Raw genomic sequence first — 26,838 nt, forward strand, 5'->3', positions numbered from 1 at the left:
AGTTCGACTTTGAGTAGTTTTATTTGTTTGAAATAATCATTTTTAAATATTTATTATTAGTACTGTTATCGTATTGCAAATATCAAACATACTTTGCGTTCTATGCGAATGACATTGTAGCATAAAAAAAGAGATTACCAGACCTACTAGTAATGCAACACACAATACAAGCACCTATGGCATAATATACTTTACAGGATTATATATACAGTTGATTGTGAAGATCAATTTAAGGAAAAAATAAATCTTCCTAATTCTATTTTATGAATAATTGTGTGCATTAACAATAAATCAGTTTTCTTTTTTATGAATTCATATGAGTCATTTAGTTATTTCAATGACACATGACGTAATAATAATATTTCAGTTCTACGTTTTATTTAACAAAAATCTTTTTCTTAAACATAATTGTTTATTGAACTTTTTATCAAGAATTATAAAAAGGTAAATAATGACATTTATATACAAGTTGAGACGGACTACACACGGAAACGGAAATATTTATTATATGGATTCCGGAAACGTCACGTCATTTGACGTAAAATAGATTGATTCGTCGATTTCAAATTAAAAACATTTTACTACATTGTAATGATGAAAATCTGTATATATTAGTGTGTTATTCCCGCTTAAAAATGTTACAAGCAAAATTATTAGGTTGCAGGTGTTCGTTGATGAGTTGATACATCGCGTCAGCTGAGATGAGACGAACACGTGTGTTTATTGGATGATTACTCAGAATTCAGTGGCGTGCGTTTTTAATTTCTATAGAAAATCGGTTTATGCAAATACAATGTTGTTTTTTTATAGATTAAGAAGATTTAATCTTAATATATAAATAAATTGTATATACTTAGTAAATTAAAAAATCTATTTATTTATGTATAAACTAAAATAGTACGTTTTTATGAATAAATAATGATATTATCTTATATTTAATTAGGTACAGCAATGAAAAAAATTAAAAACAAAGTTAAAAGCATTATTTAAAGTGACTTTCAAGTAATCACAATATATTGGGTTATATGGAAGTAGACAGCATGTTCAAAAACATCGAAAACTCTGTGACAGCATGTCATCATCAACAAATAACTGATTAAATAGATTTCAAGAAGTAGTTATGATACATGTTGAAGACAATTTCGAATAAGGAATATCAAGTTTTTTGTTAATAGTTTATTTTTGTCACATGTTTTAACGTATTACTAAATTTATTTTTTTAAATAAACATAATACTATGTTACGCCTATGGAGATTGTACAGACACTTTATTTACAACGTTGCCAACTGGTCGACAATTATAAATGATTTAAGAAACATTTTGACTCTTCTATACGTTCTATTTATTTTTTTTGAGGATTTTCTTGATTATACTTTTTCTTATACCGACAATCTTGTTGTGAAGCTTTATTTTTTTGATAAACACTTCGACTACAAGCATCAATACGCCGAAAATATACCCAAAAACAAGTACGACGAAAGCTCCTTGTAAATGTTGTATAGATAAAGGTTCACAAGGAACCGTATCTATACGTGAATCGCGAGATTCTTCTTCTAGTATTTTTCTTTCGTATTTCCTCCACGAAAAATCGACTAATCCACTGACGAGCATTTTTTTTAAAACTTCATTGATGGAATTGAGCATGAAATGTCCTTTTCTAGCTACTATACTCAAAGGGTACGAACTGAAATGAAATTTGGCAACGTATACTTTCGGTTGGTCGTCACCTTCATTTGTAACGTCACTGTTTATAGCTATTAAATATCTAACATAATGTGCACTCGACAAAGTCCATAGAATTTTTTTTTCTGCTACTTCTTTTATCCAATATTTCGTAGTATCATTCACGCCAGACATCGTTTGATAATTAGTTTCGATTATTTCTTTATCGAATAGTTGTTTGTAAATCGATTCACCGCCGAATTTGTACCGTAAAGTTTCGGATAATTGTAGTATTTCTTTGTTTTTGGATATTTGATGTTCTTTCATGGGATTTTTCAGATCTTTTATCAAAGTACAAGTATAGGCTGAAGTTAACATTATACTTAAAACACTAAGTGCTGCGAATAGTATTCTATTTATATCGTTTTTTGGGAATACATGTACCGGTTGCGTTATACTTATTTGAAACGACGTTAAAAATGGATTTTTATAATTTTCGTGTTTTTTATTTAAACAGAAACCGCAACCGAAAACTACGATTGTTGCTATGCATATCCCCCACATCTGCGTCGTAAATATAACTGTCAGTATCCGCCATCTTGGTATATCTCGTGCTATGGGTACGACGAATACTATCGGTTCTAAATGGTAACTATAAGAAAATTCCAATTCGTTATCTAGTATATTTCCAATACCGATGTTTCCTATTCCGAGGTATTTCTTTTCAAGGACGTAATTTATTAAACCTTCTCGTGTGTTATTCGTTGATTCCCGCCAGTTTTCGTCTTCGTGTACGTTTATACGGAAACGGACGTTCAAATTTTCACCAATTATTTTAAGTAAATCGATTTCGAAGCCGCGTTTATCGTTTATAACGAACGGAGGATACGGTTTCGTCACAATATTCAAACTGCAATTAGAAAAATCCGTGATGTGTATTTTTTCGAAATAAGTCTTGGAATTGTTCAACATTTTTCCTAAAACATAACAGTTAAACATTAAAGATTTTGTAACTGAAAACTTGGCAACGGTGTACACTACGCGCTATCTATCACACAATGTCTGCGCCGTATGTTTTTACGCAGTTTTTGTATAACAGACTCTAACCGGTTTAAACTGCTTATTACATTTATTTATTTATTAAATTATTATCCTTATTGTGTATGGTTGATATGATTAACAAATAAAAATAGTTTCTCTTTTCAACAACCACTTATTATATGAATTATTGAATTTGAAATCTAAACATCGAGCTAAGTTAACTGTGAGATTTATTTTCATCAATTATCAACTAGATTATGTGGTATAATAATACAATTATCCAATTAATAACTTTATTAATGAGTTTAAAAATATGTTTTTGTAAGTTTTTAACTCGAAATTTGTACCGAAAATCCGTTATATTCCAGGTTAGGTGTCGCTCACAGCTGATAGGTAACCTAGTTTTTGATAAGTTTTTATATTTTGTTAACGAGTCGATTCAGTCACCAGTTTAATCGATTATGATTATATCGATTCAATAATTTTTGAAATGCGTCATTAGTCCGGTCAATTTAGACTTCCGAAGTAAAAAAAATCGTAACCAGTTGAAAATTGGCAGGATTATTTAAAACAGTATTATAAATGAAATTTGAAAATTTCTCATCGATACGACGCTCGGAAAAAAAATTATTACCGGTTAAAGATTATAAAAACTAGTTTTTTTCGATTTTAACCAAAACGGTGAGTTTTATGATAAAATTAGCTCAGATAAAAATTGTAGAGCAAATAATTATCTATAAAAAATGTCGTAATACTTTTTTTCCTATAATCGACGGTTTTTGAAATAAAGCAAAAAGTAATTTTATAATATCGTGGACTCGTTTTTTGGTTTAAAAAATAAAAAAATTGTTAACGAGTCGATTCAGTCACCAGTTTAATCGATTATGATTATATCGATTCAATAATTTTTGAAATGCGTCATTAGTCCGGTCAATTTAGACTTCCGAAGTAAAAAAAATCGTACCTAGTTGAAAATTGGCAGGATTATTTAAAACAGTATTATAAATGAAATTTGAAAATTTCTCATGGATACGACGCTCGGAAAAAAAATTATTACCGGTTAAAGATTATAAAAACTAGTTTTTTTCGATTTTAACCAAAACGGTGAGTTTTATGATAAAATTAGCTCAGATAAAAATTGTAGAGCAAATAATTATCTATAAAAAATGTCGTAATACTTTTTTTCCTAAAATTGACGGTTTTTGAAATAAAGCGAAAAGTAATTTTATAATATCGTGGACTCGTTTTTTGGTTTAAAAAATAAAAAAAAATTGTTAACGAGTCGATTCAGTCACCAGTTTAATCGATTATGATTATATCGATTCAATAATTTTTGAAATGCGTCATTAGTCCGGTCAATTTAGACTTCCAAAGTAAAAAAAATCGTAACCAGTTGAAAATTGGCAGGATTATTTAAAACAGTATTATAAATGAAATTTGAAAATTTCTCATGGATACGACGCTCGGAAAAAAAATTATTACCGGTTAAAGATTATAAAAACTAGTTTTTTTCGATTTTAACCAAAACGGTGAGTGTTATGATAAAATTAGCTCAGATAAAAATTGTAGAGCAAATAATTATCTATAAAAAATGTCGTAATACTTTTTTTCCTAAAATTGACGGTTTTTGAAATAAAGCGAAAAGTAATTTTATAATATCGTGGACTCGTTTTTTGGTTTAAAAAATAAAAAAAAATTGTTAACGAGTCGATTCAGTCACCAGTTTAATCGATTATGATTATATCGATTCAATAATTTTTGAAATGCGTCATTAGTCCGGTCAATTTAGACTTCCGAAGTAAAAAAAATCGTACCCAGTTGAAAATTGGCAGGATTATTTAAAACAGTATTATAAATGAAATTTGAAAATTTCTCATCGATACGACGCTCGGAAAAAAAATTATTACCGGTTAAAGATTATAAAAAGTAGTTTTTTTCGATTTTAACCAAAACGGTGAGTGTTATGATAAAATTAGCTCAGATAAAAATTGTAGAGTAAATAATTATCTATAAAAAATGTCGTGATACTTTTTTTCCTAAAATTGACGGTTTTTGAAATAAAGCGAAAAGTAATTTTATAATATCGTGGACTCGTTTTTTGGTTTAAAAAATAAAAAAAAATTGTTAACGAGTCGATTCAGTCACCAGTTTAATCGATTATGATTATATCGATTCAATAATTTTTGAAATGCGTCATTAGTCCGGTCAATTTAGACTTCCGAAGTAAAAAAAATCGTACCCAGTTGAAAATTGGCAGGATTATTTAAAACAGTATTATAAATGAAATTTGAAAATTTCTCATGGATACGACGCTCGGAAAAAAAATTATTACCGGTTAAAGATTATAAAAACTAGTTTTTTTCGATTTTAACCAAAACGGTGAGTTTTATGATAAAATTAGCTCAGATAAAAATTGTAGAGCAAATAATTATCTATAAAAAATGTCGTAATACTTTTTTTCCTAAAATTGACGGTTTTTGAAATAAAGCGAAAAGTAATTTTATAATATCGTGGACTCGTTTTTTGGTTTAAAAAATAAAAAAAAATTGTTAACGAGTCGATTCAGTCACCAGTTTAATCGATTATGATTATATCGATTCAATAATTTTTGAAATGCGTCATTAGTCCGGTCAATTTAGACTTCCGAAGTAAAAAAAATCGTACCCAGTTGAAAATTGGCAGGATTATTTAAAACAGTATTATAAATGAAATTTGAAAATTTCTCATCGATACGACGCTCGGAAAAAAAATTATTACCGGTTAAAGATTATAAAAACTAGTTTTTTTCGATTTTAACCAAAACGGTGAGTTTTATGATAAAATTAGCTCAGATAAAAATTGTAGAGCAAATAATTATCTATAAAAAATGTCGTAATACTTTTTTTCCTAAAATTGACGGTTTTTGAAATAAAGCGAAAAGTAATTTTATAATATCGTGGACTCGTTTTTTGGTTTAAAAAATAAAAAAAAATTGTTAACGAGTCGATTCAGTCACCAGTTTAATCGATTATGATTATATCGATTCAATAATTTTTGAAATGCGTCATTAGTCCGGTCAATTTAGACTTCCGAAGTAAAAAAAATCGTAACCAGTTGAAAATTGGCAGGATTATTTAAAACAGTATTATAAATGAAATTTGAAAATTTCTCATCGATACGACGCTCGGAAAAAAAATTATTACCGGTTAAAGATTATAAAAACTAGTTTTTTTCGATTTTAACCAAAACGGTGAGTTTTATGATAAAATTAGCTCAGATAAAAATTGTAGAGCAAATAATTATCTATAAAAAATGTCGTAATACTTTTTTTCCTAAAATTGACGGTTTTTGAAATAAAGCGATTCAAAAATTTTAAAACATTATATCTCAAAAACGGTGCCTATTAGAAAAAAAGTGTTCAGACATTTTTTATAGACAATTATCTGATCTACAATTTTTGTCTGGGCTAATTTTATCATAAAACTCACCATTTTCATTAAAATTCACATTTAATTTATAATAGCGTTAATAAAATGACTGGCCTATTTTCGTACTTACCACGTACACACCGATCGACCAAATTCAAAGTATTAGGCGCCTCGCAAGTCTCCTTAACGAAAGGCGTAAAATTAAAAGTAAACAAATTAAATAAACTCTGATTTTCGTGTACCAAAACAGCAGTCGATCGAAACCGGGCTCTAAAAAACATCTCGAGAATATCTCTAACGCGATCCTCCTTATCTTCGGCATCGGTTTCCAAGTAAATCAAGCACATCGCGTACGGATTGAAAGTTTGCGTCATTTTGATATTACCCAAAACGTCTTCCACTCGGCGATCGTCGTCCAACACGATCAAATAAAATTCCGTGTCGAACTTCTGCGAAATATTCTCGTTGTAATCCTCCACGTCCAAATCGCCCGTGATCGTGGCGTAAATAAACAACGGAGACGATGTCTGGAGTTTTATTAACATTTCGTCGAGTATTTCCCCCGAAGGGGACTCCAAATTTCCCACTAATATCGTCACCAGAGCGGTTCGAGTGGCTTTGAATTGGTTCTTAATAATGTCGTCCAAACAGTTAGACACTAAGGTCTGGTACGAAAGTTTCTTGCAAGTTGCATTCCTCGAACTATCCACCAATAAATGAAGAATTAAAATTGAAAAAATCTTCTTCATTTTCGTAGATTTTACAGTTGAAACCGTCATTAAACTAAAAGCGAAGAAACTCGCAATCAGAATTAGGATTAAACGTAAACGTTTGCGTGTCCGTCGATATCCCGGAGACGATAAAAAAGGACATAATAATCCTTTTACGTAATAAATTTCGAAATTTAATTTATTGCTTCGATCAGAAGATACGGAATATGGCGAATTATACTGTTATTAAACTATGGAAAGTATTAATTAATATCGTCGTTAGTTTTTATAGTGCACACGAAGTAAATTCACAGTTTTATATATTTTAACTTTTACGTATATCATTCGATAAATGACACACGGATGTCGCTGTCACTTGTCAAATAAATATGACGTTTACGAAGTACCAACTTTTAAAAGTGCACCGGATCAATGGTGCGGCGAATAATTAAAGGAAAGGTCAAGGTTGTCGAGACGGTTCGGGATTCGAGTGTTCCGGATCCTGATAAACTCGATTTCTGATTTTCCTCCACCTAGGGCTCTCAACTAGGACATATCGAATGAGTAGATGGTTCCAAATGTCATAAAATTGCATTCGCAGTAGTCTGCAGCTAGCTAGCAGCTAGTTTGTAACCACTGACTAGTTTCGACGTTACTACGTCCAATTAGGGTGGTATAACAAACTCTCGTTGGGGCTCGAGATTTAAATAGAATACAACATCGAAGGGCGTCGCTTTTTGTTTCTTTTTAACTGGCGCCATCTTAAATTCCAACTGCGAACCACCGGTCAGGTAGAAATCTAAGCCTAATTACATCTCCTTTGAACATTTTGATGTCAAATCGTTGATATCAATACCCCCCATTGGCTCGCAATTGGAAGGAGAGCAGTTTCGACGTTACTACGTCCAATTAGGGTGGTATAACAAACTCTCGTTGGGGCTCGAGATTTAAATAGAATACAACATCGAAGGGCGTCGCTTTTTGGTTCTTTTCAACTGGCGCCATCTTAAATTCTAACGGCGAACCACCTGTCGGGTAGAAATCTAAGCCTAATTACATCTCCTTTGAACAGTTTGATGTCAAATCGTCGATATCAACACCCCCCATTGGCTCGCAATTGGAAGGAGAGCAGTTTCGACGTTACTACGTCCAATTAGGGTGGTATAACAAACTCTCGTTGGGGCTCGAGATTTAAATAGAATACAACATCGAAGGGCGTCGCTTTTTGTTTCTTTTTAACTGGCGCCATCTTAAATTCTAACGGCGAACCACCTGTCGGGTAGAAATCTAAGCCTAATTACATCTCCTTTGAACAGTTTGATGTCAAATGGTCGATATCAACACTCCCAATGGCTCGCAATTGCAAGGAGAGCAGTTTCGACGTTACTACGTCCAATTAGGGTGGTATAACAAACTCTCGTTGGGGCTCGAGATTTAAATAGAATACAACGTCGAAGGGCGTCGCTTTTTGGTTCTTTTTAACTGGCGCCATCTTAAATTCCAACTGCGAACCACCTGTCGGGTAGAAATCTAAGTCTAATTACGTCTCCTTTGAACAGTTTGATGTCAAATGGTCGATATCAACACTCCCAATGGTTCGCAATTGCAAGGAGAGCAGTTTCGACGTTACTACGTCCAATTAGGGTGGTATAACAAACTCTCGTTGGGGCTCGAGATTTAAATAGAATACAACATCGAAGGGCGTCGCTTTTTGTTTCTTTTTAACTGGCGCCATCTTAAATTCCAACTGCGAACCACCGGTCGGGTAGAAATCTAAGCCTAATTACATCTCCTTTGAACATTTTGATGTCAAATCGTTGATATCAATACCCCCCATTGGCTCGCAATTGGAAGGAGAGCAGTTTCGACGTTACTACGTCCAATTAGGGTGGTATAACAAACTCTCGTTGGGGCTCGAGATTTAAATAGAATACAACGTCGAAGGGCGTCGCTTTTTGGTTCTTTTTAACTGGCGCCATCTTAAATACCAACTGCGAACCACCTGTCAGGTAGAAATCTAAGCCTAATTACATCTCCTTTAAACAGTTTGATGTCAAATCGTCGATATCAATACCCCCAATGGTTCGCAATTGCAAGGAGAGCAGTTTCGACGTTACTACGTCCAATTAGGGTGGTATAACAAACTCTCGTTGGGGCTCGAGATTTAAATAGAATACAACGTCGAAGGGCGTCGCTTTTTGGTTCTTTTCAACTGGCGCCATCTTAAATACCAACTGCGAACCACCTGTCAGGTAGAAATCTAAGCCTAATTACATCTCCTTTAAACAGTTTGATGTCAAATCGTCGATATCAATACCCCCAATGGTTCGCAATTGCAAGGAGAGCAGTTTCGACGTTACTACGTCCAATTAGGGTGGTATAACAAACTCTCGTTGGGGCTCGAGATTTAAATAGAATACAACATCGAAGGGCGTCGCTTTTTGTTTCTTTTTAACTGGCGCCATCTTAAATTCCAACTGCGAACCACCGGTCGGGTAGAAATCTAAGTCTAATTACATCTCCTTTGAACATTTTGATGTCAAATCGTTGATATCAATACCCCCCATTGGCTCGCAATTGGAAGGAGAGCAGTTTCGACGTTACTACGTCCAATTAGGGTGGTATAACAAACTCTCGTTGGGGCTCGAGATTTAAATAGAATACAACGTCGAAGGGCGTCGCTTTTTGGTTCTTTTTAACTGGCGCCATCTTAAATACCAACTGCGAACCACCTGTCAGGTAGAAATCTAAGCCTAATTACATCTCCTTTAAACAGTTTGATGTCAAATGGTCGATATCAATACCCCCAATGGTTCGCAATTGCAAGGAGAGCAGTTTCGACGTTACTAGGTCCAATTAGGGTGGTAAAACAAACTCTCGTTGGGGCTCGAGATTTAAATAGAATACAACGTCGAAGGGCGTCGCTTTTTGGTTCTTTTCAACTGGCGCCATCTTAAATTCCAACTGCGAACCACCTGTCGGGTAGAAATCTAAGTCTAATTACGTCTCCTTTAAACAATTTGATGTCAAATGGTCGATATCAATACCCCCAATGGTTCGCAATTGCAAGGAGAGCAGTTTCGACGTTACTAGGTCCAATTAGGGTGGTAAAACAAACTTTGGTCGGGGCTCGAGACTCGAACCGAAGACGACGTGTAGGATTTGATCGAAATAAAAACATTTTGAAAACTAAAAAAATATATTTATAAGAAAAATATTTCAAACAGTCGCGTAATTTTTACAATTCTCCAAGCCAGCCGCGTAATTTTTACAAAAACTTTTGATAGTTCGTCTCATGATTTCGTTGACGGTCGTATGTTTATCGGCCTTCCTCAAAATCATCAAGATCTGTCCGAAGAACGCGTGACAGGCCACTTTACTTTCCAATCTCGACGCCTTTTCGTCCACAACGACCGTTTCCTCGAACTCGTCGCCGTTCGCCACTTTTTCCGGTATTACAAAATGGCGTTCGTGCAAATCCAAATTCGGGTTTTCGATGTCGAAGCTGATGCCGCCGTACTGCCATATTTGCAGCACTCGAATCGCGAACACCCTCAACTTATCGTCCATAATCAGGTAATGAGGATACAGGGGCGAGTCGGAAAATGCTTCGGGATAAGTCGTATTTTTATAGGTTATCTTAGGGTAATCGTCTATTAACTTTTCCATAGTTTCCACCGATTTTTTTGTACTACTCATAGATTTAGGGGTTGTTTTCAAGGGTTCGTTTATATCGACCAATCTAGCGTGCAATAACATATTCAATAACATCTGGGCGTCTTCTATTTCCTTTCTTCTTTTCAATATCTTCTGTCTTTTCGACGTCGATACACCGGACGCGGATGTATTTTCGATAAAACTCGAATTCTCCTGCAAAATTCGTAATATTTCCGATAAAATAAACGATTAAATCCAATTTACGGATTTCTACTTAAGTTTCGACAATATGGCAACGCCGATACGTATACGTCATATCTGTCATTAACGTACTTCGAGTTTACCAACATGGCGGCGATTTTAACCGCCGAAAACGCATTTTTAAATACAAAAAAAAAGGGAAAACAACAACAATTCATCGGATAATTTAAAAATGAAGTATCTAATTTGCATTTACCTCGATATTCATTTCGGTGCTCATCGACTCCAAGTTGTAACCGTGCTGTTGTTTGTCGTATATTTCCAATAATCTCATATCGTAATCGGGATACAACCCCAAGATTTCCCTTACGAATTTGACGGTTCGATTGTCCGGATGGAACGAATCGTGTACGTGAACTAGATGGATGGTAGTGTTGCCGGTTCGTGGTGATGCCGCGCACCTAGGTACTCGCAAACTGGCCGCCGTTATAGTCGATAGTACCAGTAAGATCATCATGAAGAATATCAGAGCCGACAGAGCCGTCGCTATCCAACACGAACTAATATAATCTATAAAACAAAATACTTCGCATTTAATAGTATTTATTGGAGGTTTTTTTAAGTAAAAACGTGTTTATCGGCACTAATTGACGCATTTAACGATTCCATAATTCTTCTTCTATACGTTTGAGTCGTTGTAATCCGTCGCCGCGATGCGAACCTGGCTTAAAACTTCTTCTTTCAGCTCTACGTCGGTTGTTATCGCTAGGGGTCGCTTCCACGTGTTTCCGTTTGTTGAATATGATAGAACCTAACCTATATTAAAGAAAAATCTAACCTAAAAGTGAACGTTGGTTGTAACGAGATGTTTTGAGGTGATTTAATGAAGATTATTTGATTTTGTAAGCGATCTTACCTTTAAAAAGAATATTCTGGATGTTTATGGGTGCGCGGATGTGTTTGTAGTGTCGGTAAAATCAATTTTAATTCCATTTCACTTTGCGAAAAATCTAAACAAGCATTAGCACGTACCATATTAAAAATAATAATCAATTTGAAATTTATACACTGCATTTCATGCGTCGATTGTAATTTTAACAATTTCCTATGTATTTTATAGTAATTAAGGTGTTTCAAGGTCGTTTTTATATAAATAAACAAATGTTTTATGAAAAAAATAACAACGTGGTACTGCAAATTGTTTTTTACGTACCAGTTTGTATAATTTCGAATAAATATCCTTCGTCGATTGATTAATTCGTTGATTTTAATGCCTCTCGTAAATATTTTCAATAAATAATCGAATTTACGATGATTTTTTTCGGATTTCGCAACTTTAAACGCTTATAACTCAGAAACGAGGGTATAAAACGTTTAAAAGTTTTTCGGGTACACCCTGTATCAAATTAAAACGTTCTCACTAAAATGTCGGCCATTTTGTAGACTTGTCGTCATTGACAATTGACGAAAATATATTTTGTTTAATTGTTAAAATCGAAAACTTTTTATAACTACCTCATATATCAATTGACAAATGTACGAGACTTAATATCAAGCATCAAAAGTATAAAAAAAATAAATAAGGAAACAAAGTGTACACGGTTACGAAATAGGACTAAAAATGGCTGCCTGATGTCAAAATTACTTACTGGGAAAATGCGTTAAAACTGTCGTTGCTCCCGCCGTGATATCATTAAATCGACGACCTTCGAAATAGCCATTTTTTGCGGGAACTTCATCTTCTACAATAAACAGTAGAGGTGATTTTTCTTCAGAATCAATTTTGCTCATAGTTTCAATTAGTTTCTAAAAAATCACCCTCGGTTAATAGAGATTGTTTCTATATGTAATTCAACTTACTTTTATTAAATTGCATTCGAGTATAAGATAAATAATTTGACATATACAATAATCTGACGTTTGAGAAATTTCATACTTTTATTGGCTTATATTTTAAATACGTAAATTTACTATAAAATAGCACGCCTATGGTAAATCGGATATTGCCGTCACGCCATTTGCAATAACCATTCAGTGAATATTATTTTACTTATTATGCAATGGTTGTATCCCTTCTTAGAGTTGGACAGTTATTTCTGCCATAAACTAACATAATATTTTAATATCATCCTAAATACTTGATTTGTTTGCTTGTTTTGTTTAATAACAATTATTATTTCAATAACAACATTCAATATTTAGATTATTTTTATGCAATGCGTGTTAAATACTCAGTAACTTTATATTTAATGAAACAATAATACATGCAATGTTGGTTGCCTATATTGGTCAATTATTATAGTCATCTCTATGATGCTTGTCTTGTCAAAAAGAAATTTAGAAAAGAAGAATAAAATAATCGTAGCATCAGTATTTTCATTTAAAAAAAGTTTTTGTAAGGCTATAAATATATAGAAAAATACATTAGTTTGTATGAATTATATTTCTCCATGAAAAACAAAGTGAAAACTCGACATTCCAAATTAAAAGTATCTATGTCTGTATCACTTGCTAGAGGTGGACAGTTATTTCTGCTATAAACTAACAATATTTTAATATCATCCTAAATACTTGATTTGTTTGCTTGTTTTGTTTAATAATAATTATTATTTCAATAACAACATTCAATATTTAGATTATTTTTATGCAATGCGTGTTAAATACTCAGTAACTTTATATTTAATGAAACAATAATACATGCAATGTTGGTTGCCTATATTGGTAAATTATTATTAGTCATCTCTATGATGCTTGTCTTGTCAAAAAGAAATTTAGAAAAGAAGAATAAAATAATGGTAGCATTTTTCATTTAAAAAAAGTTTTTGTAAGGCTATTAATATATGGAAAAATACATTAGTTTGTATGAATTATATTTATTATTATATTACTGCACGAAAAACAAAGTGAAAACTCGACATTCCAAATTAAAAATATCTATGTCTGTAACCCTTGCTAGAGGTGGGCATAAGTTTTTTATAATTTGTTATTATTTTGGAACGGTTTCAAAGGAATTATAAATTATATTATAATAGACATAAGTTTTTATATTGAAATTCGATGTAGATTTCAAAAATTACTTTACGATTTTAATAACTTTTTATACCTACAAATAAAATAGATTTGGCATAAAAATAAAAGTATTAATTTCGAAAACGATACAAGTTCCAGTGAAAATAAATGAAAAAACTGTAATACTCACCCATAAGGTAGAATTATAAAACTATATACTGAAGAAATATCTTCATTTTTGAAAAATGTGTAGTGTTACATCCTTGAACTGAAGTGTGACTTTTATCTAAACAAATTCCGGTTCTGAATTTTTATAACTATAAATAATTAACGTTGAATTAAATATTAAACTATATTTAATCATTGGCGTACTATTAGGTAAAATAACATAAAATATTTTGAGCTTCTAATCCCCTACAAGTTTGCACTGCCATTTACCATCGTCGATTATGTGCTCCTGGTAGTAGAGGGCCGTTATATACATAGAAATTAGTTATTTATGTATTGATTGTATAGAAATAATACCAAATATCAAATTGTAATGAATTTATTTATTGTTTTTTTACAAAAATTTACGATACAAACAGTTGTTTTCGTGAAAATTATCATTATAGTACGTGTTAGGACAAAAATAAATAACCATAACCAAATACCCAAGAGGCGGCACTGAAATGAATCATCTCAATTCCGCGACTGCTTTTTAATTATTCCTAATATAAAGATCAGTCGAATTTGCATTAATTACAACCATAGGCGTTCGATTAATATTCCGAATAATCATTTCAAATACGGCAACACTGTAATTAAATCACATTTATCGGTCGCTACGAAACTACGTTAAGCCAGTCCAGACGTGGAGCGATAGATGGAGTTATTCGAAAGCATTTAATTCGTGGTTTCGATAAAAAAAAATTACACGTCGATGTTTTTTTTTTTTAATGAATTACATCCCGTTATACGATTTGTCGGTAACGCCTATGGTTATAAAAGCGGTAGAAGCGTTACCATACAAGTTATATAAAAGTAATTGATATATAGTATAAGAAAAACGAAAAATATTTTGAGGTTAAAATTCGCTTATTAAATATAAAGAAATATTCTAATTAGATACATTTTAATCACAAATTTTGTTTTAATTAGAAAAAAAGAGAGTCGAAATATATAAAACCAGTTACAAGCCACTCCCTCTATCGTTACAGTTACCTACCCGCTCCCTCTATCTTTACAGTTACCTACTCGCTTTCTCTCTGTCTTTACCGTTACCTACGTTGATATAGTTGTTTGATAGGGTGATAGATGGCGTTGAATACGGTAAATTGAGAATTGATATACCGAGTGAGCTTGATATACTTGATATAAATGGAATTTGAGGTTAGGAGATGAGTTAAATGTGTTTATTTTTCGATATGGGAAAACGGAACGTCGAATTATTTCCGAATGAATCGCTATAATCAATTACCTTTATGCAGGTTATAAAATAAGGTGACTTAACTTCTGAATTATACCGAGAGTTTCATTAAGAACGTTTTGGTTAGTAATAAAAAATATAATTCCAGTGATATTTGATTCGAATTTCATCGCGGATCCGCAAAACGACTCGAAACTCTCGCTCGAAATAATTTTACCAGTTGTAGGCGCTTTTTCTTCTTCTTAGAGAAACGTTATCGTATTCCGTGGGTACTTCCCGGTTGAAAGTATCACTCGGAGTGGTGGCGCAGTCTATGAGTCTGTAGTTGCGTTCGCAGCGTCGACTTATAGTCCAATAGGAGAAACCTTCGGGGCATTTGAACATGTAACCTTCCAAATATCGATCGCGTCTACTGGATTTTAGACATTTGACGAAATTGGGACTACAAGCTGTGGATTCTAGACTGTGAGTACCTTCTGTTGGACAAAGGCGGTTCGTATTCGCAACCTGGAACTGAAATTGACGGAAATTATTCGAGGAAAAACGATTTTTATGAAATATTGGTACTTACTGGTGGAATTGAATTCGCTTCTAAACGTCTATATAGAGTACTTGAAGCGATTTCACTCGTGCAGGTGCTAGCTTCGTTTGGAGGTAAACATTGAATTTTCGTATCATCGAACAACAATCCATCCGGACAACTTAACACTAGTACTTTGAAATCGTGCCCATTTTTACTCGTAGTACATTGGTAGAACAAGTTACAGTACCGGGGGTGTCTTCGGAATCCTGTAGGGCAGATTAAAGTTGTTTGGTTACCGTCCAACTCACCAATCGGGCACGATATTTCCCCATTTTGTTGGCCATTTTGATTCGATCCGTTACTTCCGATTTGTTGGCCATTTTGATTGGACCCAGTTCCACCATTTTGTTGTCCGTTTTGGTTGGAAACTGTACCTCCATTTTGATTCGATCCATTACTTCCATTTTGTTGACCATTTTGATTTGATCCTGTTCCCCCATTTTGGTTGCCATTATGATTTGATCCATTATTTCCGGTTTGTTGGCCATTTTGATTTGATCCGTTGTTTCCATTTTGTTGACCATTTTGATTTGATCCTGTTCCCCCATTTTGATTCGATCCATTACTTCCATTTTGTTGACCATTTTGATTTGATCCTGTTCCCCCGTTTTGGTTGCCATTTTGATTTGATCCATTATTTCCATTTTGTTGGCCATTTTGATTGGACCCAGTTCCTCCATTTTGTTGTCCATTTTGGTTCGATCCATTACTTCCATTTTGTTGACCATTTTGATTCGATCCTGTTCCTCCGTTTTGGTTGCCATTTTGATTTGATCCATTATTTCCGGTTTGTTGGCCATTTTGATTTGATCCGTTATTTCCGGTTTGTTGGCCATTTTGATTGGACCCAGTTCCTCCATTTTGTTGTCCATTTTGAACGGTTCCTGTTCCTCCGTTTTGGTTGCCATTTTGATTTGATCCATTATTTCCGGTTTGTTGGCCATTTTGATTTGATCCGTTATTTCCGGTTTGTTGGCCATTTTGATTGGACCCAGTTCCTCCATTTTGTTGTCCATTTTGATTCGATCCCGTTCCTCCGTTTTGGTTGCCATTTTGATTTGATCCATTATTTCCGGTATGTTGGCCATTTTGATTTGATCCGTTATTTCCGGTTTGTTGGCCATTTTGATTGGACCCAGTTCCTCCATTTTGTTGTCCATTTTGATTCGATCCCGTTCCTCCGTTTTGGTTGCCATTTTGATTTGATCCATTATTTCCGGTTTGTTGTCCATTTTGGTTCGACCCATTTCCTCCATTTTGTTGGCCGTTTCCATTCGATCCATTATTTCCATTTTGTTGGCCATTTTGATTTGATCCATTACTTCCATTTTGTTGACCATTTTGATTGGATCCAGTGCCTCCGTTTTGGCTGCCATTTTGATTCGATCCATTGTCTCCATTTTGTTGGTTATTTTCGTTTGACGCTATTCCCGGTGCTGGAGAATAACATTTTCCAGACACTGCCCATGGATAGTTACAAGTTATTTGTACAGTATCCCATACAGTTCCTTTTTGACATGAAAATTCATACCTGATGTAGCCATTTTGTCCGTTAGATACACATCTGTCAATTCAAATTATACGAAATAAGAAGCATGTCTATTTTTTTTCCATATAACATCATTACATACCTATAAAATTTCATGCAATCATTCGGATCACCTAAAAAGCCTTCTTTTGTGCAAGTAGATCCAACTTCACTTGAAATATCGGTCTGGTTCCAGGTTCCCTGCGAATTTTCATGTTAATAATTTCAATTACATGCAAAATATGATAATTACCTGTTGGCCATTTTGATTTGATCCATTATTTCCGGTTTGTTGACCATTTTGATTTGATCCAGTTCCACCATTTTGTTGGCCATTTTCATTCGATGCGTTACTTCCATTTTGTTGGCCATTTTGATTAGATCCAGTTCCCCCATTTTGTTGGCCATTTTGATTTGATTCATTATTTCCGGTTTGTTGGCCATTTTGATTTGATCCAGTTCCCCCATTTTGTTGGCCATTTTGATTTGATCCATTATTTCCAGTTTGTTGACCATTTTGATTTGATCCAGTTCCACCATTTTGTTGGCCATTTTCATTCGATGCGTTACTTCCATTTTGTTGGCCATTTTGATTAGATCCAGTTCCCCCATTTTGTTGGCCATTTTGATTAGATCCAGTTCCCCCATTTTGTTGGCCATTTTGATTTGATTCATTATTTCCGGTTTGTTGGCCATTTTGATTTGATCCAGTTCCCCCATTTTGTTGGCCATTTTGATTTGATCCATTATTTCCGGTTTGTTGACCATTTTGATTTGATCCAGTTCCACCATTTTGTTGGCCATTTTGATTTGATCCATTATTTCCGGTTTGTTGACCATTTTGATTTGATCCAGTTCCCCCATTTTGTTGGCCATTTTGATTTGATCCAGTTCCACCATTTTGTTGGCCATTTTCATTCGATGCGTTACTTCCATTTTGTTGGCCATTTTGATTAGATCCAGTTCCCCCATTTTGTTGGCCATTTTGATTTGATTCATTATTTCCAGTTTGTTGGCCATTTTGATTTGATCCAGTTCCCCCATTTTGTTGGCCATTTTGATTTGATCCATTATTTCCGGTTTGTTGACCATTTTGATTAGATCCAGTTCCCCCATTTTGTTGGCCATTTTGATTTGATTCATTATTTCCGGTTTGTTGGCCATTTTGATTTGATCCAGTTCCCCCATTTTGTTGGCCATTTTGATTTGATCCATTATTTCCGGTTTGTTGACCATTTTGATTAGATCCAGTTCCCCCATTTTGTTGGCCATTTTGATTTGATCCATTATTTCCGGTTTGTTGACCATTTTGATTTGATCCAGTTCCACCATTTTGTTGGCCATTTTCATTCGATGCGTTACTTCCATTTTGTTGGCCATTTTGATTAGATCCAGCTCCCCCATTTTGTTGGCCATTTTGATTGGATCCACTCCCTCCGTTTTGCTGACCATTCGACCCATTTTGCTGATTATTCAGATCCGAGCCATTATCTCCATTTTGTTGGCTTCCTCCGCTTTGGTCGCCATTTTGATTTGATCCATCGCTTCCGTTCTGGTTTGATGGAGTGTCAGGTGCCGATGAATAACATTTTCCGGATACAGCCCATGGGTAGTTACAAGTTATTTGTACAGTATCCCATACGGTTCCTTTTTGACATGAAAATTCATACCTGATGTAGCCGTTTTGTCCATTGGAAACGCATCTGTCAATTGAAAAAGAAGCGAGAAGATAGAAACACGTATAGATATTTAGAAACCTCGAATCATTTCTTAAAAAATCCACCGCGATCTCATTACGTACCTATAAAATTTTTCGCAGTCATTTGGATCACCCAAAAAGCCTTCTTTTGAACAAGTAGATCCAATTTCGCTCGAAATATTGGTCTGGTTCCAGGAACCCTACAATATGATAGATGCGTCCAATATTTTCACAAATTAATTACATGCAAAAATTGATTACCTGATTATTTTGTGAATTAGATCCATCATTTCCGTTCTGTTGTCCATTTTGATTTGATCCACTGCCTCCATTTTGTTGTCCATTCTGATTTGATCCACTGCCTCCATTTTGTTGGCCATTTTGGTTCGATCCATCACTACCATTTTGGTTTGATCCAGTTCCTCCATTTTGTTGACCATTTTGATTTGATCCAGTGCCACCATTTTGATTTGATCCAGTTCCACCATTTTGTTGACCATTTTGATTAGATCCAGGTCCTCCACTTTGATTTGATCCAGTTACACCATTTTGTTGACCATTTTGATTAGATCCAGTTCCTCCATTTTGATTTGATCCAGTTCCACCGTTTTGTTGACCATTTTGATTAGATCCAGTTCCTCCATTTTGATTTGATCCAGTTCCACCGTTTTGTTGACCATTTTGATTAGATCCAGTTGCTCCATTTTGATTTGATCCAGTTCCACCATTTTGTTGACCATTTTGATTAGATCCAGTTCCACCATTTTGTTGACCATTTTGATTAGATCCAGTTCCTCCATTTTGATTTGATCCAGCTCCACCATTTTGTTGGCCATTTTGATTAGTTCCAGTTCCTCCATTTTGATTAGATCCAGTTCCACCATTTTGTTGACCATTTTGATTAGTTCCAGTTCCTCCATTTTGATTCGATCCAGTTCCACCATTTTCTTGACCATTTTGGTTTGATCCAGTGCTTCCATTTTGTTGACCATTTTGATTGGATGGAGTGCCAGGAGCTGATGAAAAACATTTTCCCGATACAGCCCAAGGGAAGTTACAAGTTATTTGTACAGTATCCCATACGGTGCCCTTTTGACAAGAAAATTCATACCTGGTGTAGCCATTTTGTCCGTTGGATACGCATCTGGCAAATGAAAAATTTGGGATATCAAAAAATTCATGGTTATAAAAGTTGATTTCATTTTCATCACTTACCTATAAAACTTTCCACAGTCATTCGGATCACCTAAAAATCCTTCTTCTGAACAAGTAGATCCAACTCCGCTGGAAATATTTGTCTGGTTCCAGGATCCCTGCAAATTGGTTTTACATATAAAATGGTTCTCATTTATTACATAAAAAATAAGACAATTACCTGGTTATTCTCTGAATTAGATCCACCATTTCCTCCATTTTGTTGACCATTTTGATTTGATCCATTTTGTTGGCCATTTTGATTTGACCCACTTCCTCCGTTCTGGTTGCCATTTTGATTTGATCCATTTTGTTGTCCATTTTGATTTGATCCATTTTGTTGGCCATTTTGATTTGATCCATTTTGTTGTCCATTTTGATTTGATCCATTTTGATTTGACCCACTTCCCCCGTTTTGGTTACCATTTTGATTGGATCCATTTTGTTGTCCATTTTGATTTGACCCACTTCCTCCGTTTTGGTTGCTATTTTGATTGGATCCATTTTGTTGTCCATTTTGATTTGATCCATTTTGATTTGACCCACTTCCTCCGTTTTGGTTGCCATTTTGATTTGATCCACTTTGTTGTCCATTTTGATTTGATCCACTTCCTCCGTTTTGGTTTCCATTTTGATTTGATCCATTTTGTTGGCCATTTTGATTTGACCCACTTCCTCCGTTTTGGTTGCCATTTTGATTTGATCCATTTCCTCCATTTTGTTGACCATTTTCTTGGTTCTGTTGATCTTGATTACATTTTCCAGTTACTGCTGAGGGGTAATTACAAGAAAATGATGCTTGATCCCAGACTGTTCCTTTGCCGCACGAAAATTCATATTTAATAAAACCTCCTTTTCCATCTCCCACACATCGGTAAAATTTACTACAGTCCTTGTCATTTTCTGCAAAACCATCTTTAACACATTGTTCATTTGTTATTTGTCCTGCGTTATTTTGATTAGTAGATCCTTGGTTTCCTGATCCTTGTTGGTTTTGATTGCTGGATCCCTGGTTTCCTGATCCTTGTTGGCTTTGATTGTTCGAACCTTGGTTTTGATTGTTGGATTCTTGGTTTCCTGATCCTTGTTGGCTTTGATTGTTGGAACCTTGGTTTTGATTGCTGGATCCCTGGTTTCCTGATCCTTGTTGGCTTTGATTGTTGGAACCTTGGTTTTGATTGTTGGATTCTTGGTTTCCTGATCCTTGTTGGCTTTGATTGTTGGAACCTTGGTTTTGATTGCTGGATCCCTGGTTTCCTGATCCTTGTTGGTTTTGATTGCTGGATCCCTGGTTCCCTGATCCTTGTTGGCTTTGATTGTTGGAACCTTGGTTTTGATTGCTGGATCCCTGGTTCCCTGATCCTTGTTGGCTTTGATTGTTGGAACCTTGGTTTTGATTGTTGGATTCTTGGTTTCCTGATCCTTGTTGGTTTTGATTGTTGGATCCTTGGTTTCCTGATCCTTGTTGGTTTTGATTGTTGGATCCTTGGTTTCCTGATCCTTGTTGGTTTTGATTGTTGGATCCTTGGTTTCCTGATCCTTGTTGGTTTTGATTGTTGGAACCTTGGTTACCTGATCCTTGTTGGTTTTGATTGTTGGATCCTTGGTTTCCTGATCCTTGTTGGTTTTGATTGTTGGATCCTTGGTTTCCTGATCCTTGTTGGTTTTGATTGTTGGATCCTTGCTGGTTAGCATTTTGATTTTCAGTGTTTTGTTGGTTTTGGTTATCGGTAGTACCACATCTGCCGCCTACAGCGCTGGGATAGTTACAAGTGATTTTCTCTTGATCCCAAACCGTACCATCTCCACAATTAAACTCATACTGAGTATAACCTCCTCGATTATTACTAACACATCTATAAAATTTGGTACAATTTCTGTCATCTCCAATGAAACCTTCTGTCGTACATCTATTTTCCACCTGTTGGTTTTGTTGATTTTGGTTGGAACCAAAAGAACCTTGTTGGTTCTGTTGATTTTGCTGATTTTGATTAGAGCTACTAGAACCCTGTTGGTTTTGTTGATTTTGGTTCGAACTAGAAGAACCTTGTTGATTTTGGTTCGAACTAGAAGAAGAACCTTGTTGATTCTGGCCGGAACTCGTAGAACCCTGTTGGTTTTGTTGATTTTGGCTAGAACTAGAAGAACCTTGTTGATTTTGGTTCGAACTAGAAGAACCTTGTTGATCTTGGTTCGAACTAGAAGAACCTTGTTGATTTTGGTTCGAGCTAGAAGAAGAACCTTGTTGGTTCTGGCCGGAACTCATAGAACCCTGTTGGTTTTGTTGATTTTGGCTAGAACTAGAAGAACCTTGTTGATTTTGGTTCGAGCTAGAAGAAGAACCTTGTTGATTCTGGCCGGAACTCATAGAACCCTGTTGGTTTTGTTGATTTTGGCTAGAACTAGAAGAACCTTGTTGATTTTGGTTCGAACTAGAAGAAGAACCTTGTTGATTCTGGCCGGAACTCATAGAACCCTGTTGGTTTTGTTGATTTTGGCTAGAACTAGAAGAACCTTGTTGATTTTGGTTCGAACTAGAGGAACCTTGTTGATTTTGGTTCGAACTAGAGGAACCTTGTTGATTTTGGTTCGAACTAGAAGAAGAACCTTGTTGATTTTGGTTCGAACTAGAAGAACCTTGTTGATTTTGGTTCGAACTAGAAGAAGAACCTTGTTGGTTCTGACCGGAACTCGTAGAACCCTGTTGGTTTTGTTGATTTTGGCTAGAACTAGAAGAACCTTGTTGATTTTGGTTCGAACTAGAAGAACCTTGTTGATTTTGGTTCGAACTAGAAGAACCTTGTTGATTTTGGTTCGAACTAGAAGAACCTTGTTGATTTTGGTTCGAACTAGAAGAACCTTGTTGATTTTGGTTCGAGCTAGAAGAAGAACCTTGTTGGTTCTGGCCGGAACTCATAGAACCCTGTTGGTTTTGTTGATTTTGGCTAGAACTAGAAGAACCTTGTTGATTTTGATTGGAGCTAGAAGAAGAACCTTGTTGATTCTGTTGGTTTTGGCCTGAAGACGAACCAGAAGAACTTTGGTCACCTGTTGAATTTGAAGTATTTTCACTATTACTCTGTTGTGAATTGTTATTGCTACTGGTACCAGTTTGTTGTGAATTATTATTGCTACCAGACTGTTGGGAATTGTTGTTGCTACTGCTACTACTTTGTTGTGAATTGCTATTGCTACTAGTACTACTTTGTTGTGAATTATTATTGCTACCAAACTGTTGTGAATTGTTATTGCTACTGGTACCACTTTGTTGTGAATTATTATTGCTACCAAACTGTTGGGAATTGTTGTTGCTACTGCTACTACTTTGTTGTGAATTATTATTGCTATTAGACTGTTGTGAATTGTTATTGCTACTGGTACCACTTTGTTGTGAATTATTGCTACCAAACTGTTGGGAATTGTTATTGCTACTGGTACCACTTTGTTGTGAATTATTATTGCTACCAAACTGTTGGGAATTGTTGTTGCTACTGGTACTACTTTGTTGTGAATTATTATTGCTATTAGACTGTTGTGAATTGTTATTGCTAGTGGTACCACTTTGTTGTGAATTATTGCTTCCAAACTGTTGGGAATTGTTGTTGCTACTGGTACTACTTTGTTGTGAATTATTATTGCTATTAGACTGTTGTGAATTGTTATTGCTACTGGTACCACTTTGTTGTGAATTATTGTTTCCAAACTGTTGGGAATTGTTGTTGCTACTGGTACCACTTTGTTGTGAATTATTGCTTCCAAACTGTTGGGAATTGTTATTGCTACTGGTACCACTTTGTTGTGAATTATTATTGCTACCAAACTGTTGGGAATTGTTGTTGCTACTGGTACTACTTTGTTGTGAATTATTATTGCTATTAGACTGTTGTGAATTGTTATTGCTAGTGGTACCACTTTGTTGTGAATTATTGCTTCCAAACTGTTGGGAATTGTTATTGCTACTGGTACCACTTTGTTGTGAATTATTGCTTCCAAACTGTTGGGAATTGTTGTTGCTACTGGTACCACTTTGTTGTGAATTGCCACTGCCACTGTTTCCGTTTTGTTGCCAGTTTCCGCTATTATTATTCTGTTGCGAATCGCTACTGCTACCGTTTTGTAACGAATTATTACTGCTACTCCAACTAGAGCTAGAACTATTGCTACTGCTACTACTACTACTACTGCTGCTAGAGGAGAAACTGGAACTATTGCTAAAAGAATTGCTGCTTTGGGAATTGACTTGGGATGAATTTTGATTGGAGGTGGTTTGATTAAAGCTCAAATTATCGCTAGCGTATCTAACTTTGGGTAACTGTGTACCTCCTTCTCCAAGGCATTCGGCTCTATTCGCAGCCCAAACGAAGTTGCACGATTGGATATTAGGATCCCAAACGGTGCCGGTTCCACAACTGAATTCGTATTTAATAAATCCCCCTCGACCGTCTGATACGCATCGATAGAACTTTTTACAATCGACTGGATCTCCCACGAAACCTTCTCGGCTGCAACTGTTGCCCAAATTAGGAGTCGACTGCGTACTTTCTGCTGTTATTGGACCAGTGACAGGTTTGAATGTTTCTTCTATAGCATTTCCACCGCATTCTTCTCTACTACTGGCGTACGGGTAGTTGCAAGTTGTCGTTGCCGGATCGAAAACTGTTCCGTTGGCACATTCGAATCTTATCGGACTAAAATTATTTTGACCGTTTCGAATACACCTGTAGAATATCGTGCAATTGTCGGAGTCCGGATAGAATCCTTCGCCGGGGCAACTAAATTGAGAACTGTAGAAAAAAGCTGTACCGTCTCCGGTCGGATAGAAATCTGTAACGAAAAATAATTTTTTTTTTTTTGGTGGAATCAACATATATCGAGCTAATAAATCCAAGTATGATTTTTAAGTTGTTTTATTGAACTCTTAGACGTAAATGTACCCATAATCATCATTACGAAGTTGTGTGATTTTAAAAATTTATAAATAGATAGTAATTCAACATGAAGTTATTTATTACGAACGCCCTGTCAAATCTAGTTCAATAAACTGTCATAAAAACGTGAAGGTTAATTTCAATCTTATTAATTCCTTTAATCACACACACACCCGAAGAATGTAATGTAGTAAAAAACAGGTTTTATGAGAATATAATATATTTCTCGTCACAACTTGTTGTTTAAGTTTATTTATTACAGTTTTTTTTTCTCACTTGTGTCTAATTATATGTTAATAAACTTTTGAATTGTATTTATAGCAGAGGAAGTAGAATATATTCGGTTTGTATACGTAAAAATTTAAATTTAAAGGTCATTAACATTTCTTAGTAAATATACGAGGATACATTGATATGTATTAAAAACGAAAGTAATAATAACGAAATATTTTTGGTGGAATATTTTGTAAATAAATGAACCACGTTAATAACGCCTTAAAAGTATGCAATATAATATACGTACAAGTATTGATCGCATCGATTATCTAACTTTAGTATATACGACTCAAATTTAATTTCTTTAATAATCTATTTGAAAAACTATGTAAATATTGAATACTCAATGGTTAATAATAAAAGTTAATAATAAAAAAACAAATGTAGTAATATTATGTAAATTAATTAAATAGAGTCAACAGCGCCTTAAAGTTATGCAATAAATCATACAATGAAGTATTGTCTGTATCGGTAATCTAATTATCATCTACTCAATTTGTTTTAAAAAAGTGAAAAGAAACATCCAGAATGCAATTAATAGTTTGTTTACAATAAAATATCTTTGTTTCTATTGTGTTTGTGTGTGTGTATTAGTGCTACGGAATGTAAAGTAACGTTATCTTTATTATTATTACTAACAATAATAATTTGCTAGTTTGACAGTTTAAAAAATAAACGTATTTTATTGCACGAAATTTATTCGTAATATCGTTAACTTTATAGTATAAACTTCTTCGTACTTTATTTTCGTATTAAAAATGCAAAAAAGCAAATACACGAAGATCGTTTTGACTTGAACACATATCGATAAATATTCTACAGACCATTATCGACCGATCTCAGTACGTTGTTAATAGTACGACTGACTATTGAAGGACGTATGTAGGTACAGAAAAATGTTTCTCGTTCGAGGGTTTCATTCGAAATTATTAAAAGTCGATTGAAAGATTAAAATTTAATTTATTATTATAAAATACAGTTTTTCGTCTATCTACACGATGTTAATATTTAAAACTTACCTAAATCTAAACCATTAGTAATCGTAATTAAACAAATTATAGTAGCTACCAAAACGGAACCCGGGACATTCATAATGTACGTTATCTGGAAAAAAAAATATTTCAATTAGGTAATAACAACAAATAAAAATGAGGTTATGATACTTTTTAATATAAAATATAACTTTAGTATTGTTTGGGGATACACAAAAGATATTTGCATGACTTTGAGTTTCATTTGGGGGTTATATTTTCCTGATGATTGTTCCAAGTAAGTGTTTTATCTACTAATTTGGAAATTATTATTAAGTTTGTTTTACCGGGGTTGATACTATGAAGTTAGGTACTGACTCTTCTTCTTTTAATAATAAAAATAATAAACAACTCCCAACGTTAATTTTGTATTCATAACATTCGTTTTGTTTGTTTTTTATCATGTAGAATTAATTAGTAAACATTTTATACAATTAAATACACTTAACAATCCGTTTTGATTTATCCACTTGATATTCAAATAACGGTTGCGATCGTACATT

The 26,838-nt window shown here is 34.4% G+C and overlaps 3 protein-coding genes across 7 annotated transcripts; all 3 read right to left on the reverse strand.

The window, feature by feature from the left end:
- Nucleotides 1–2: 2 nt before the first annotated feature.
- Nucleotides 3–6,558, reverse strand: LOC130447464 (uncharacterized). The gene is made up of 2 exons (XM_056784294.1): nt 6,242–6,558; nt 3–2,640 (listed from the first exon to the last, which is right to left on the reverse strand). Exons 1-2 carry the CDS (start codon nt 6,483–6,485, stop codon nt 1,340–1,342), a joined length of 1,545 nt encoding a protein of 514 aa, XP_056640272.1. The 5' UTR covers nt 6,486–6,558; the 3' UTR covers nt 3–1,339.
- Nucleotides 6,559–10,000: 3,442 nt separating this feature from the next.
- Nucleotides 10,001–13,980, reverse strand: LOC130447374 (uncharacterized). 5 transcript variants are annotated; one of them, XM_056784162.1, is made up of 4 exons: nt 13,879–13,980; nt 12,329–12,485; nt 10,936–11,249; nt 10,001–10,691 (listed from the first exon to the last, which is right to left on the reverse strand). In XM_056784162.1, the coding sequence occupies exons 2-4, from the start codon at nt 12,468–12,470 to the stop codon at nt 10,041–10,043; spliced, it is 1,107 nt and encodes a 368-aa protein (XP_056640140.1). In that variant the 5' UTR covers nt 12,471–12,485; nt 13,879–13,980; the 3' UTR covers nt 10,001–10,040. The 5 variants fall into 5 exon arrangements, with proteins under 5 accessions (XP_056640140.1, XP_056640141.1, XP_056640144.1 ...); XM_056784163.1 differs by lacking the exon at nt 13,879–13,980 and adding an exon at nt 12,540–12,644 and having other exon boundaries at nt 10,002–10,691; XM_056784166.1 differs by lacking the exons at nt 12,329–12,485; nt 13,879–13,980 and adding an exon at nt 11,596–12,296 and having other exon boundaries at nt 10,002–10,691; nt 10,936–11,517.
- A 1,329-nt stretch (nt 13,981–15,309) lies between these two features.
- LOC130448305 (hornerin-like) lies at nt 15,310–26,396 on the reverse strand. Its single transcript, XM_056785592.1, has 10 exons — nt 26,324–26,396; nt 22,102–24,924; nt 20,282–21,996; nt 20,122–20,219; nt 19,168–20,050; nt 19,009–19,106; nt 17,461–18,910; nt 17,311–17,408; nt 15,668–17,243; nt 15,310–15,609 (listed from the first exon to the last, which is right to left on the reverse strand). Exons 1-10 carry the CDS (start codon nt 26,394–26,396, stop codon nt 15,310–15,312), a joined length of 9,114 nt encoding a protein of 3,037 aa, XP_056641570.1.
- Nucleotides 26,397–26,838: the final 442 nt, after the last annotated feature.

Source organism: Diorhabda sublineata, chromosome 8 (assembly GCF_026230105.1).
Source record: "Diorhabda sublineata isolate icDioSubl1.1 chromosome 8, icDioSubl1.1, whole genome shotgun sequence".
Taxonomy (NCBI): Eukaryota; Metazoa; Arthropoda; class Insecta; order Coleoptera; family Chrysomelidae; genus Diorhabda; species Diorhabda sublineata.